Source organism: Tupaia chinensis, unplaced genomic scaffold, assembly GCF_000334495.1.
Source record: "Tupaia chinensis unplaced genomic scaffold, TupChi_1.0 Scaffold000238_1, whole genome shotgun sequence".
NCBI classification, from domain to species: domain Eukaryota; kingdom Metazoa; phylum Chordata; class Mammalia; order Scandentia; family Tupaiidae; genus Tupaia; species Tupaia belangeri.
In genome coordinates this window covers 5,131,429-5,146,317 of record NW_006159716.1, presented here as the reverse complement: position 1 = coordinate 5,146,317, position 14,889 = coordinate 5,131,429, and the positions used below count along the sequence as shown (strand labels likewise).

The 14,889-nt window shown below is 37.3% G+C and overlaps 1 protein-coding gene across 2 annotated transcripts in view; it reads right to left on the bottom strand.

Moving 5' to 3' along the window:
• KIF6 (kinesin family member 6) overlaps window positions 1-14,889 on the bottom strand; it is a 485,408-nt gene that overhangs the window by 295,703 nt on the left and 174,816 nt on the right. For both annotated transcript variants that reach the window (XM_006148609.2, XM_006148610.2), the window contains 3 exons: window positions 9,945-10,088; window positions 8,748-8,834; window positions 1,432-1,535 (listed from right to left, as the gene is read on the bottom strand). In XM_006148609.2, the coding sequence (XP_006148671.1) occupies window positions 1,432-1,535; window positions 8,748-8,834; window positions 9,945-10,088 (335 nt within the window). The remainder of the gene's footprint in view (window positions 1-1,431; window positions 1,536-8,747; window positions 8,835-9,944; window positions 10,089-14,889) is intronic.

The following is a 14,889-nucleotide window of genomic DNA, read 5'->3' as shown; positions in this document are numbered from 1 at the left end:
ACTTGACGTGCAGTTGGCCATATGGGTGTCCAGCGCCCTTAACCACCCCGCCACCTGCCAGCCCCATAGACTCAAGTTATTTCCAGAAGTGATATGACAGTCTTAAAATGGTGGGTTTTTGCCTGTACACTTATTTCACCTTAATTGCAAATATGCCATGAAGCGGTTTTTCAAGGAAATATTTAGAGACCTATCATGTTAAATATGGTGTTCTATTAACGGAATTAGGAAACATGATCCTGGAAGAGTGAAAGCGTTGTGTATAACAGAAACTGTGCTTTGGGCTTCTTAAGCTTTAAACCTACCTCAGGGCAGCCATGAGATAATTTAAGAAAACTACTGTACTTTTATGGTCTGTCTGCCCTACCATTTTCTCTGCTGAGGGAAAGTTAGGTGAGATGGCGGTAGCTCTTTAGACAAGTCTGTGCAGCTCTTTTTGTTACTTGGAAATAGAGCATGCCACTGCCTTCTAAGCCCATTATTACCACACCATGAATGCTTAATAAGCAGCGAGGAATGACACGAAAGCCCACCATGGTGGCCCATGACCAGAGACTGAATGAGAGCCACATTGTGACTCTCATTGCCACATGGCTGCAAATCTAAAGGCTCTGAAAGATGCCGCACTTGCATAAAGACCTGAATACCTGCTTTCATTCCCAGGTCGAGTGTTTGAACTATAATATATGAGCCATCTATTTATTAAAGAAGAGAGCTTATTTTGGCATGGGATAAATTGGTGCTTGCAGTAAGATGTTGTTTAATACAAAGGATGTTTCTTGAATTCCTCTCAGATCTGAGATCCACAGCTTAAGAGTGGATGGTGTGTGTGTTTTAAAATTGCATGACTATTATACAATCCCTCTCTTCAGCTGGCAGGAGAAGGATATTCCCATCCTCTTTATACTCTGCTCTTCACTTCCTCAAAGCTGAGGCGGCAAAAACACTGCCAGCCTTATCCAGCTTTTCATGGAAAGCTGCCACTCTTAACTGGCGCCTAAATGCAATTTCAGACTGTCCCTGGAGACCTTAGCGCTTTGAGGTGAATTCGTAACATTAGGGCCAACAAAGAAGCTAACACAAACTTTCACTGTTAAAGGGGAAAAAAAAAAAAAAAAAAAACCTGTAGGCTTACTGAAGGAGGTCTGCTTCTGTGAGTGCCTCTGTGGCAGGAGAAGGATATTCCCATCCTCTTTATACTCTGCTCTTCACTTCCTCAAAGCTGAGGCGGCAAAAACACTGCCAGCCTTATCCAGCTTTTCATGGAAAGCTGCCACTCTTAACTGGCGCCTAAATGCAATTTCAGACTGTCCCTGGAGACCTTAGCGCTTTGAGGTGAATTCGTAACATTAGGGCCAACAAAGAAGCTAACACAAACTTTCACTGTTAAAGGGGAAAAAAAAAAAAAAAAAAGAAAGCCTGTAGGCTTACTGAAGGAGCTCTGCTTCTGTGAGTGCCTCTGTCCTCCGTTCCCCAGTGACAATAGCCAGTTCATCCTTCAGTTCCTGGATTTCCTTTTGTAGGCGTAGGATCATCTACAAACGGCAAGGAGGGCGAGTGAATGTCAACTTTGCAAGAAGGTGAACTTGCTTTAAAAGATACATGCATCTTTTAAAATGAAGAAGTATGTTAAGGATATAAAAACGTATAGAGGAAGATATAAAAGGCAGTCTATACCTATCAGACAGTTTTGTTAAATCTTAACATTTTGCTGAAGTAGTTCTAGAGTCTTCTTTTTAAACAAATAAACACTGCTGATATAACTGGAACCCCCGACTGCTATCCCCTTCCGTTCTTCCTGGGGTGTCTGACATACTGTATTGAGAGGGTATCATTTCCCTGCATGTTTTCATATATTTACTCCATATGTATGGATGTACCCCTCAATAATGTGAGATGTATGGTATTATTTTTGCATGCCTTAAACTTTATGTAAATGTTACATTACTGCATGTAATCGTGACTTGTTTTTCTCTTTACATTATGTTTTTGAGCTTATTTATGCTGTTTCATGTGGTTCCAGTTCATTAATCTTCAAGGGAATATAGTATTTCAGTAAAAGAATATATCACAATTTGTTTATCTGTGTCTCCTGTTGATGGACATTGAAGGTTTTTACTTTTGCTGATGCAGTGTTGCTGTGAATATCATACATCTTTTTGAAAACGTGCAAGTTCCCCTATACTGTGCACTCAGAACTAGAATTTCTTGGTTGTAGAGTATGTGCATCTTGTCTTTATTATACATTGTTAAACCTTTCTTCAGGATAGTTATACAATTTATATTCCCATCAGATATAAATACATATATGCATGCAGGTATGTGTGTATGTATATATACAAACACACACACACATACACACATATATGTATTCTTATTTCCCCACATTTTTTGTCCCCATATGATACTGACTCATAGTTTGTCAATCTGGTAAGTCTAAAATGATACCTCATTTAGTTCTAATAGTTTGCATTTTCATGATTATTAGTGAGGCTGGTTATCTTTGCATAAATATACTGGTTGTTTGGGTTTCTTCTGAGAATTATTTATTCTTGTTCTTGCACATGTTTCAACTATCTTTTTAAAAAATCCTTATTGATTTACAGGCTTCATCATATATTCTGGATATGAATACTTCATTAGGCTTATGCAATGCACCTATTTTCTTCCAATTTATGCCATGTTATTCACTTCATGGTGTTCTTGTTAAATGAAAGTTCTGAATTTCAATATAATTAACAACTTCTTTATTTGTATTTTTGTCTTTTTTAAAAAAATAATTTATTTTATTATTATTTATACATTCAATTGCTATTTTAATTTAGTTTATAAAGATAATTTACCCACATGAAATATACCTCAGACAAGTCAAGAATACTGTACATGTTATTATCAATAGGTAATAAACCATTTCTGTGTCCCACAAATATCTTACCTAATTTTCCTCCCTAATTTCTCTCCCTACACTCTTCTCCTCTCCCACCCTCTTCCCACACTGTCTCCAGTGTCCAGGACAATTTTCAATGCTTTTATGCCCTCTAGTCTTTCAGTCTCTACCACAGAGTGTGGACAGTCAGTATATGTTAAGTGGAGACATACAATGTCTCTCTTTCATAGCCTGACTTGCATCATTCAGCAATAAATCGTCCATATTCATCTGCTTTCTATTAAATGCCAGGGTCTTGTTTTGTTTGTTTGTTTGTTTTTTGATGGCTGAATAGTATTTTGTGGAGTATACGTGTCATGCTTTTTCAATCCATTTATCTATTCATGGACATTTGGGTTGGTTCCTTTTGTGTCTTTTAAAGAAAATCTATCTTACTCAAGATCATAGTAGTACATTCCTATATGATCTTTTACAAGAATTAAAGTTTTGCTTTTCACACTTAGGTGAATTTTATTTTGTGAAAAATATGAAGTAGAAATAAAATTTTAATTCATTTTTAATGTGGTAAACTATACAAGATTTGCTATTATAATTGTTATAGAACATGTTTCCACATATAAATGTGCCTCTTTCTGAGCTATTGGTTGAAAGCACTTGTCTGTTTTACTATATTTATGAAAATATCACACTGTTTTAATTATGATACTTAAACATTGGTATCTAGATAAGATAAGACCTCTCTTCTTGTTCTTTTCCAAAACAGACTTAGCTATTCTTGGTAGAAGAATAAATACATTCTACCAAGAATGTATAAACAACAATAATAATGAAAATAAATAAGTTTAAAAATTTTAAATTTATATTTAAGAAATAAAAATATAAACATAAATATAAATTTTAGACCTAGATTATCAAGTACAACCAATGGTCTTTCTTTAATTTTAAGTGGAATTAACTGTATGGTTCAAGTCCTGGATACAGTGACTTGAAAAACATACCAAGTGAATTTGTGCACAAGCCCAATATCCTGAAAGGAGGGAGCAATGAAAGAGAAGGCATTGTGGAGTGACCATTCATCATATAGGGTGTGTGATCTTTCTTCTTGCTCTCTCTCTAGCAAGCACACATACTCGCTGGTAAATTAATAAAAAAAGGTCAATTCTATTAAATTAGCAACATTAAATAATCTCATCAATGAACATGGTATACTCTCCACTGATTCCTGTTAATAAAGATGTATCATTTTTCCTGTAAATGTCTTGCATGCTTTTAATTAGATTTTATACCATGGTTTACAATTTTTTGTTGATACTGGAAGTGGAATTTTTGCTAAAATGATTTCTACTTGGGACCAGCAGTTAGTGTAATGGCTATGTCGCTGGACTCCCATGTAGTTGACTGCAGCTCGAGGCCCAGACCCGGCGACTTAAACTCATGCTGGGCGTGTGTGCGTGTGTGCCCAAGATCCCTAGAGGAGAATGGAGGAGAAGGGATTGTGGCGTGGCCATCCCCCCCTGGGGGGTGATTTCTCGCTTTCTGTCTCTCTGTCTTTCTGGCGAGCACATGTGCCCTATAGCAAAAACCTCTCCAAAATAAAAAAATAAAAAAAGAAAGATTTCTACTTATTGGCTTTTGCTATATAGAAAGGTAATTCATTTTCATGTATTGCTTAGGTACCAAATAAGTTTTTGAACTTTTTTAGTTCTGTTTATAATTAAATACTCAGGTATTCTATATAATAAATAACATTGTCTGTAAGTAATAACAGATTTTAAAAAACACATTTTTTTCTTATTTTCTAATTCTCCTCCATTTTATTCTTTTTTATTGTCCTAGCTAGGACTTACAAGTATAATTATTTTTAAACTTTTTATCTTTTCTTTAAATTTTTGTCTTTATTCATGATAAAGTACATGCATACTCATGTGAGAATATGTAAGAGAGGGAGAAAGAAAGAGAGAAAGAGAGAGAGAAGCACCCTCCATGGAGTCTGGACACACTGCAATCGCCTTCCTCCAGGCTTCCAGCCTATCAGATCCTGGGTACTTGCACACATGCCTAGCATGTTTGAAGCTGATTGAGTCAGGGATTTGAACCTCAGTTGCCATATAGGACCTGGCTTCTCTCAGGCAGCATATTAGGGCTGTGTCACAGAGTTGGCCTTCCGAGTATAATTCTTAAGACACGCCTGTCTTATTCCTTCTAACATTTCACCTTTAAAATAAAATGTTTGCTGTAATTTTTGGTTGATACCCATATCAGTTTAAAGATATTCACATATGCATCACTTGATGAGTCTTTTCAAAGTGTAAATGAATGTTTAAGGTTATCAAATACTTTTTCTGCAACTAGTGATGAGATTTTATAGTTTTTCTTTTACACTGTGTGAATGTGATGAATCACCTTACTTCATGTGATTAGTTTTTTAGTACAACCCATTTCATATATACAAAAAGGCATAAAAGAATATTTGTACCTACTATTATATCTTAAGTGAACACCCATGTACTCATTACTTAAGAAATAAGACATTACAGACTCTTTTGAAGCCTTTACCTCTATAACCTTCCCTAAGTGAATTCCATATCATTATCTTAAATTTGGCTTTTATTTTAACCATTTTTTTCTTTTACTATAAGTTTACATATTTTCCAGTTATAGACTATCCTTAAATTCCTGAAAAAAACACAGGTAGATCATGATACCACATATTAATGATCTTGATCACAATGCAAAATACCTACGACAAAAATTAGTAGACTAACTGTAGGTTTTATTCTTCTTTGATTATTGGTATTTAACACACACACACACACACACATGAGCACACACACATCAGGTCTGGTCCTTCCCTTCCTTCATTTCTTCTTTCATTTCTCTACTTTTGGTAGCTTTGTTTATTTCCTAATTTCTTTGTTTAGAGGTTGGCAGATGAAGGGAGTTATGTAAACTTGAACTTCAAACACATATAAGTATACCCTAGAGTTTCACTTTCAGAGGAACAATTTCTGTTCTAAGGGCCTAATTTTTGTTCTACTAAGGTAATTAAGCTACTCCTTGCTAGTGGATAAATTTTGTTTTTGGTTTAACCCTTTCATTAGTTTTATGTTGGGAATGCATGGATAGAAGATGTTTTAGATTCAGCATAAGCCTTACAAAGTCCCAGGGCTTTGACTTGTAGTCCTTTGTTAAAATCTCATTTACTCTTCCTCTCTAGAACAACAGCACCCCCAGTTTTGTTTCTGGGTCCTGAAGAATTTTCTTGATTCCTTTCAACTTCAGACCTGATTTTCAAAAATACTTGCAAAATTTTATATAGGTGAGTTTTAGGTTATTTCGACTGCATCAACAGAATAAGAAGTCGCAAAGAACATGACACTAAGTATTTTGAATATGTCAGTGCTCCCTGAACTTTATTTAAATGAACAGGACTGTGTGAATTTTATTTGCTTCTTTTCAAAACCATTTTCAGAATCATCAACATAGGAAGAATGAAAAGTCCCTAGATGAGAACTATGTGAGTCTTTTCTTTGTACCCTCTTTTATAAATTAATAGTGATGTCATATTTTCTACTTCTACTAAGGTTTTCAAAGTTAAATATAATATCGAATTTTTTTTATGTGTTATTAAGTAGAAATCTCAAAACTAAGCCAGATTTTCATAGTTTTGAGATTACTACAGTTACACCTCCCATCAACCTACTGCAGGTAGTATGGAATTAGAACCATTTGTAGAAGATTTTGGCCCATATTCACCACAAACTGGCCTTCTCCACAGTTCTATCACTTTGTCTTTCTGAAGTACCAATCCTTGTAAAGAAACAAGGCAAATCCTTGTGATACAGATCATGTAGGACTGGTTCCACATTTGTCATTAAATGCTGAGAATAAGACATGGGAAATCCCACCTAGGTTGTGTCTGGGACGGTTTTCAGAAAATGTTCAATTGTCACTTGTGCTTCAGAAAAGCTCTGTGTATTTCAAATAATGAACAGTAGTGTCATTTTTTAGAAGCAATTATAAAGAGACCAGGGAACAGTACTGTCAATTACAAGATTATTCTGCACCAGGAAGACCTCAACATTTGTTCAATTATCAGCTATTAGCTTTTGACTCCTGATTTCTCTTTTCTTTAAATCTTTCACAGACTACATCAAACACATGATAATGTTTACCTTTCTTCAAGTTACTTCAAAGAAAAGTCTCCTTAGCCAAATTAGAAATAAAACAGAAAACCCTCTGATGTTTAACACGGTTGTTTTCCTTAAATTATGAATTAATTTTTGTCTTCAGGCTAATAATTCCAGTGCTACCTTTTCCATTGTGCACAGTAATACTATAGGGCTGTTGGAAGGAGAGAGATAGCAGAAAAATGCACTCTAGGAATTCAATTCCATTTGACTCATGTCTTTGCGGTCTATCTCCTTCTTCCAGCGGAGACACTGTGAGATGCCGGTATCTAACCAGGGCCTGTCCTGGATACAGATCCTGCCTCGCCCACTGATTTCTCCCAAAGAGAATCCAGTAGGAGAGCTTGGTGCTTTCTGAAGTGAGCAGGATAAAACAGATGGCTCCATTATTCGGCCTTTCTCCTTTCCCTTTATCCTTCAATAGGACAATATCAGACAAGAAAGGGCAAACAATCAAAGAAAGTAATTAATATGGATAACAGTGAATTTGGAATTTTTTTGAATTTGAGAAATTTGTAAGTGAAGCACTATTGGTAAGATTTCACATATTTTTAATAGCATACTACTAAGCCTATGCCAGTTTATCTTATAGAGAAATAAGAAAATCAGAGTGATTTGAAAAGTAATTTAATCTTACTTATGGAATTTGATAAAATTGAGATATTTCATTTCAACATTTTCAAATTTGGCATGAGTTGTTTCAGTATTATATTTTATTTACAGAAAACTAACAAAAGAGAAAAAAAGAGAAAATATACTTGAATTCTATAATTTGTAAAAAGAATTTTAATTTAAAAGTATGCTTTGATAAAACAAGATTTTTTAAATTATTATTATAAAACTAGAAGCTTGGCCGGCTAGAGTGGCACAGCAGTAACACAATGCTTTGAATGTAGAGACCATGTAGGAGGGTCCCAGGTTTGTGCCATAAGGTCTTCCTGTACATGCTGGGCATGTGTCCATGATCCTTGCTGGCTGAGGCTGGGGGTAGATCATGGCATTAGGACCCTACTGAAAACATCTGCTTTTTGTCTCTCCTTCTCTTTCTCTCTACTAGAGAAGAAGCAAGTAAATAAACTTATATATATTAAAAAAAAAAACAAAACCCCATAAGCTTGCACATTGTCCATGCATCAAACTGATAATTTAAAAAATCAGAATAAATATCAAGATAGTTATGTAAAATATAGTTCTATTTAATAGCCATTAGGACTTGTCTTTCTTTAGAAGCTTTCAGGAAAGGTGGTCTATGCTTGTCTCTGGAAAGTTAAGCTGATGTTTTCTAAATGGTTAAGACCTGCATTTGAAGTTAGTGGTGTATGCTTCTGCTGTATGAATCTTCAGGACTCACTGCACTTCTCTGTGGTGAAACAACTGTACGTAAGAGCACAGACTCTTGAATCCAACTGACTCGGTTTGAATCTTGGCTCTGCCACTTATGAGCACTGTGATACTGAGGAATTACCTAACCTCTTGGGGCCTTGATTGTGTTATATGTAAAGTTGAGAGAGATGGCACCGATTCATAAAGCTGTTCAAGATTGGATGAAATAATACATTTCTAGCACTTAGAACACTGCTTAGTACAGAGTAAGAATCCCCCCCATCACCAAATTTCAGCTTACCTTTATATTTTGATTTTTTAAAAACATAGTGTTAAAAGTTGCTTACCAATCTGGGATCAATTTCTTCGTTAAGAATAGCTTCATTCTTTATGAGTGCCACTCGTTGTGCAAATCTGCAGGTAGATATAGACTCCTAAAAAAGCAAAAAATAACTTTAAAAATATTTTTATTTTTAAAAAATGTTTGGCCATGTGGGAGTCCAAAGCCTTAAATGTCATGCCACCTGCTGGCCCCATCAAGGAAATGATTTTTTAATCAAAATCCTGATATGGCTTAATAAAATGACCAATGCCAAAGATATATGAGATCTTGAAGTCCTGAGTGACAGCTGGTATGTGATGTTCAACTATGGATATATTAAATCTGTGTATAAATTTCATACATAAATTGTATTCATAGCAGGTACCTTACACACAAACATGAAAGACTAGAAAACAAATATTTGTAACAGATCATAAAAAGAGGCTTTTCAAGGGATCTTATAACCAAAGGATTGATCCTTCTTGCATTCCTCCTTTGGAGAGGGCCTTGATCCCACACAATAGACTGAAATACACATAACATCAGCTGGCTCTAAGGCAACGCAGGAAAGCCCAGTCAGCGCCAGTCTCTGCCAAAGTGTCCTGGGTACTGCACCAAGTGACGTGTCCAAGGATACATCTTTGGATACCTCCAAGGTATGCAGATCTTAGAAATCAAGAGCAAAATCTTGAAAGAGAAGCTAAAGTGCCATCCCTCTCATTTCTCTAGCTAAGAACCAATCCATTCAGTAGGCCTTCAAAATTTGTATATGAGGTTTTTCCAAACCATCCTGCGTTATTTGAAGTCGGTTCTTATATGTGGCTATTACAGTGCTCACAAATAACTTGACGCTATAGACTCCATAGGGTATGTACCTCTGAAGGCTTGTGTTAACCCAGCTGAGGAGATAAAAACCTAAAAGCACAAAAACCCTGACTAGACCCAGCATGGTGGTGGTCAGTAGCAAACTGAACTGTAGTGCTGGAAACCAAATGACCAGCTGTGAGTTTGGATCCCAGGGTCTCAGGGTCTGCTTGAAAACACACTGGGTTCATGTGCTAAAGCCTAAGATCCTGAAAAGCTGGAGGGCTGGGAAAAGGGGAACATGGCAAAATGAGACTGTGTTGATGGTGCTTTTCTCTTTCTCTCATGCATGCACACACATTCCTTATCATGCAAAGTAAAAGCAGGTTAGTGTTTCTAGTAAGAAGAACCAACATACATCAATATTCCTTTTCTCCAAAGAAAGCGTTGCAATCATAGTTGTCATGCAGTTCCCTCCTAAACTGTCTCTTAGGACACTGGTCATCATGGAGTTCCTATAAGGAATATGTAAACGGTGTTTTTCTGAAAGGGCAATGATGACCTGTGGCAAAGGAGAAAAATAATAGCATCAACTTAGCAGGAAATGCACACCTGGTGAACAACTAAGCTTTAACAGCAATAAGAATACAAAAAGAAGTAATTAAATCTGGGCAATACTCCAGAACTTGGGCATACAATCAATATCTTAACAGTAATATTTAGTACAAAAATGGTGGATCTAGAATAAAGTAAATGTAGCATAAACACTGCCGTGAACCCTCTAATTTTTGGATAGATGAAATAACTTGCATAGAATTAAATACACTATTATTGTCTTCAGCCACTGGAAAATTTGCATAAAAACACAAGTGTAAATCATGTCTGATTGCTTTAATCCCACCAAAACTGGGTCATATACACCATCTCCTAGTTAGAAGAGGCAGAAGTGACAATAAGAACTAAGGAGAACAGTACGTATAGGTAGGACCATGACTGAGACCCCAGATTCTGACACAAGACTCTCTCGGTGCAAGTTCTAGGTTACGAGGGTAAGTCACTCAGTACCTCTACCTCCGTCTTCTCATCTGTAAAGTAGGGATAAAAATGATACCTACCTCAGAGAGAGCCGGGACGATTAAGGGTGAAAATGCGCAAATTACTTTGAGTAGTACCTAGCCCATTGTAAGTGCCACAAATGTGTTACTATCATTGCAAGTGATCAGGGTGGCAGTTCCTGGTTCAGCTAAGGCTTGCTCATCTTACTCCTCATGAGTTTCTTAGATAACTAATAATAAGGTACTATCGGGTTGTTGGGAAAGTCGTGACACATTTTTCCCAGTAGACAGATACTATTATAGATTAATGAAAGGCTCTTGGCGTTGTCCTCAAAGGGAGGCACAGGGTTCAGGGTTACCATGGGAGGAGGAATTCAGTGGTAAGATGTCCAATGCAAATTTTTTTTCTCACACACAGATGTCAGCTTCCAGGACATCACAAAATCCTGGCTCCTGAAAATATCTCTGTCAAAATGTGCTAATGTTCTAGTCTTCTCTCCTCCCAGGTGTATATTTCCCAGCACCAGAACCTGTTTCCTTTGGTTTATAAAACAAATAGGGAGCATTGTTTGTTTGGCTGTTTTTTTCTTTTTCTTTCTTTCTTTCTTTTTTTTTTTTTTTTAAGAGATTTTTGCTATAGGGATGTGCACTCACCAGAGACAGAGAGAGAGAAAGTGAGAAACCACCCTCAATGGGGATAGCCATGTTACAATCCCTTCTTCTCCATTTTCTTCTCAGGATTTTGGGCACTCACTAATGTCACCTTGTCATGGGTTTCAAGCTGCCACGTCCTGGACTAGAACTACAGCTGACCATGTGGGAGTTCAGTGTCTTAACCACTATACCACCTGCTGGCCCCAGGAGCATTATATTTTTTAAAGGCTGCTTTGAGTGAAAACATGCAATTAAATCACTGGTCTTACTTTAAATTAATAACCACGGATGTTACTACAAACAAGCAATCCTATTATCTCTCTCACAAAAATCACTTTTCAACTCTTAAGAGATGAAGCCTTCACACCTTCTGCCTTTTCTTCAAACTTCTGTGCATTCTTTTCTCTTCTCCCCAGTTTCCATTTGAGCTGATGGCTATCCTTGTAACAGATACAAACAACTACCTCACACCCCATCACTAAGTCCCCTGTACACTCTGCTCTTCCCCTTATTACTGTCTTGCCCCTGTCTCAGGTCAGCCCTCCATCTTCTCCCTCTTCTGCTCTTTGCTTTTGGCCCTCTCTCTTTTCTGCATCCATTTTTTTCTTTCCTCTGTATGATTCATTTTCACTGTATGATGGCCCTTGCCAAAGCCATCAAGAATCTGCACTGAACCCAAAGCATTGATTGTCACATTAGATTCTGAGTTGAGGAAGCATTCACAACAGACTCTTTGTCTCCTTTGGGAAACACTTATTCATTTGGAAATGGGGACAGCACACTTTGCTAGTTTTCACCTTTCCTCAAAAGCTAATATGAATGTTTCCTTTTCTTTTTCCTAAATTACAAATATTAGAGTGTCCCAGGGTTCAGTTCTTAATCTTCTTTTCTTTCTTATCACACTCTCTCCTATGTAATGTCATTCAATCCCCCAGTTTTTCTTTTTGTGGGGGAGGTTGGCATAGGGTGCATGTACTTGCCAAGAGACAGAAAGCGATAAATCACCCTTCAGGAAGGATAGCCATGCCACAATCCCCTCTCCTCCATTCTCCCCTCAAGATTTTGGGCATGAATGCATACATGCCCGGAGTGAGTTTTAAGCTATTGGGCCTGGGACTTGAACCATGATAGACTATGTGGGAGTCCAGCTATGTAACAATTAATGCCATATGTTAGTCCCAATCCCCTAGCTTCTAAACACATCATCATTAACGGCACCACCTTTCACCTAGTTGCTCAGGCCAAACCGAGGCAGCACCCTTCATTTAGTCTGACCCCAACATCCAATCTGTCTGCATTTCCATTAAGGTTACCTAGGAACCAGACCACTTCTAACCAACTCTTCTTACCACCAGTCCAGTTCAAGCCTTTGTGGTTCCTTGCTTGAACAACTGCATGAGGCTTTGAATCAGTCTCCCTGCTTCTACTTTTGCCTTTTTCATGGTGTTTTCCACAAAACAGCTAGAGGAATCTTTATAAGTTACATTAACTCCCCAACTTAACAACCTTCTAGTAACATCCCAAAATTCTCAGTATAACTCAGTTCCTGTGGGATCTAGTCCCTGTTTGCTCACCTGACCTCATCTTCTGCCATGCTCCCATTGCCTGCAGTGGTCTTCTGCTATTGGTCCAACATGCCAAGCTTATCCTCACATCAGAGCTTTTTTAATTCACTGTTCCTTCTACCTGGAATGTTCTTGTCTCAGCTCCCTGCTTCTTGTCATTCAAATTTTTGCTCAAATGCTGTCTCCTCGTAAGGGCTTTCCTTAGACACCTTATCAAAACTAACATATGTATCTCCAGCCAGTTACTTTACTTTTTTTAATAATACTTCTCATTACTTAAAATTATATTTATTTACTTGTTTGTTATCTGCTTCCCTCCAGACCTTCTCCTGTTCAAAGCCAGACACACTGTCTTTCTTGTTCCCAGCTCCATTCTCCTAGAACAGTGCCCTGTACTTGGCACATGTGGCAGAAATGAAGGTGTCACTCAGCTCTCATGACAACCCCCATTCCTATTTGACTTCCTATAAAACTACATTTCCTAGTCTAACTTAAAATCTGGGACCAGCAGTTGGCGTAATGGTTACATTACTGGACTCCCATGTAGTCGATACAGTTTGAGTCCTGGACTCGGTGGCTTAAACTCACGCTGGGTGCATGTGAGTGCATGCCTAAGATCCTGAGAGGAGAATGGAAGAGAAGGGATTGCAGCATGGCCATCCCCCCCCCACCCACCGGGGGGTGATTTCTTGCTTTCTGTCTCTCTGTCTCCATCTTTCTGGTGAGCACACACGCCCTGTAGCAAAAAACCTCTCCCCCAAAACAAACAAACAAAAAACAAAAAAATTCCATATTTTGCATAAGACCTAGCTTCACCAAGCAGACAGACTACGTGAGAACTAGACATCAGCAATGAGAGGTGGTGGCCATAAGAAAGAAGAGGAGGGGCTGGCAGATGATGCAGTGGTTGACGTGCTGGACTTCCACATGGCTAATCATCAAGTAAGTATCTAACAATTTTCTAAGTACTTTGAAGTTCCTTCATAAAACAAGTGTCATCCTTGTTTTCATGCTCTGGGGAGCAATATTGATATCTTTTCTATTCAATAGCTATACTGACTACTTAAATGACATAAAACAGAACACGCTTATTAAACTCATTGTTTATATAAAATTAAATGGTGTGTTAGTGAGTTTGCTTTGGGTTTTGGGTAATAAAAAATGTAACCAAAACTGGTTTAAAAATATGAGAAATTTATTGGCTCATGTAACTGAAATAGGTAAGGATTTACATTAGGAATGACCCAAAAGGTTAATGCTACCACAAAGGACTTAGTTTTTGCCCATATCTTTGCTTTGTCTTCTAGGTGGTAGAAATTAGCCTCTCCTTGTGGCTACAGAATGGCCGCCAAATGCCCTGATATTACTTGGTCATCAGAAAAATAATGACATATTTTTTCTGTTTTTCTATGCAAATATGCATCGTGACTTTTCCGACGAAGAATATATACTTCCTTATTCATAAATTAGGTGACAAAGGACTTTTCTTCCTTAATCATTAAACAAAAATCCTAAGCTTCATTAGGGACTAACTTGGGTCCTGAGCTCACCCTTAAATCAATCACTGTCACCAGGAGAAAGATAGGCAGCAATTTGCTTAGATAAGTCTGGATTGACCCCTAGAGCTGGGGATCCTGACTACTATCCTCTAGAATAGATATTACAAGACATTTCCAATGTCTTCTCCAGAAAGTATTCCATAACTGTTAAAAGAAAAATTAAAAACTGAAATGGTACTATGTGTTAAAAAAATACAATTTTAATATCAGGAAAAATGAAGGCAATTTGATAAAAGAAAGAACCCAGGATTTGAAGTCAGAATCCAGCATCTCCTTAAATATCAATACAGATAATTCTGGGTAAAGATCTTAGTATTAATAAGACCAGAATTACCAGTGTTTTGAAAAAGCCTTTAGGAAAAGTTCTTTATAATCCCATTGGAGATTGGTATCAGTTGTATAAATCCTGTCATGGGCTCTTTCTTCAGAAGAAGACCCTGACCAAGTAGCTCTCAAAGAGCTTTAGAAGTATCACAATAACTCTGCCATTTGGAACAAGTAAAAATCTTCACAGTGACCCAGAAATTGTA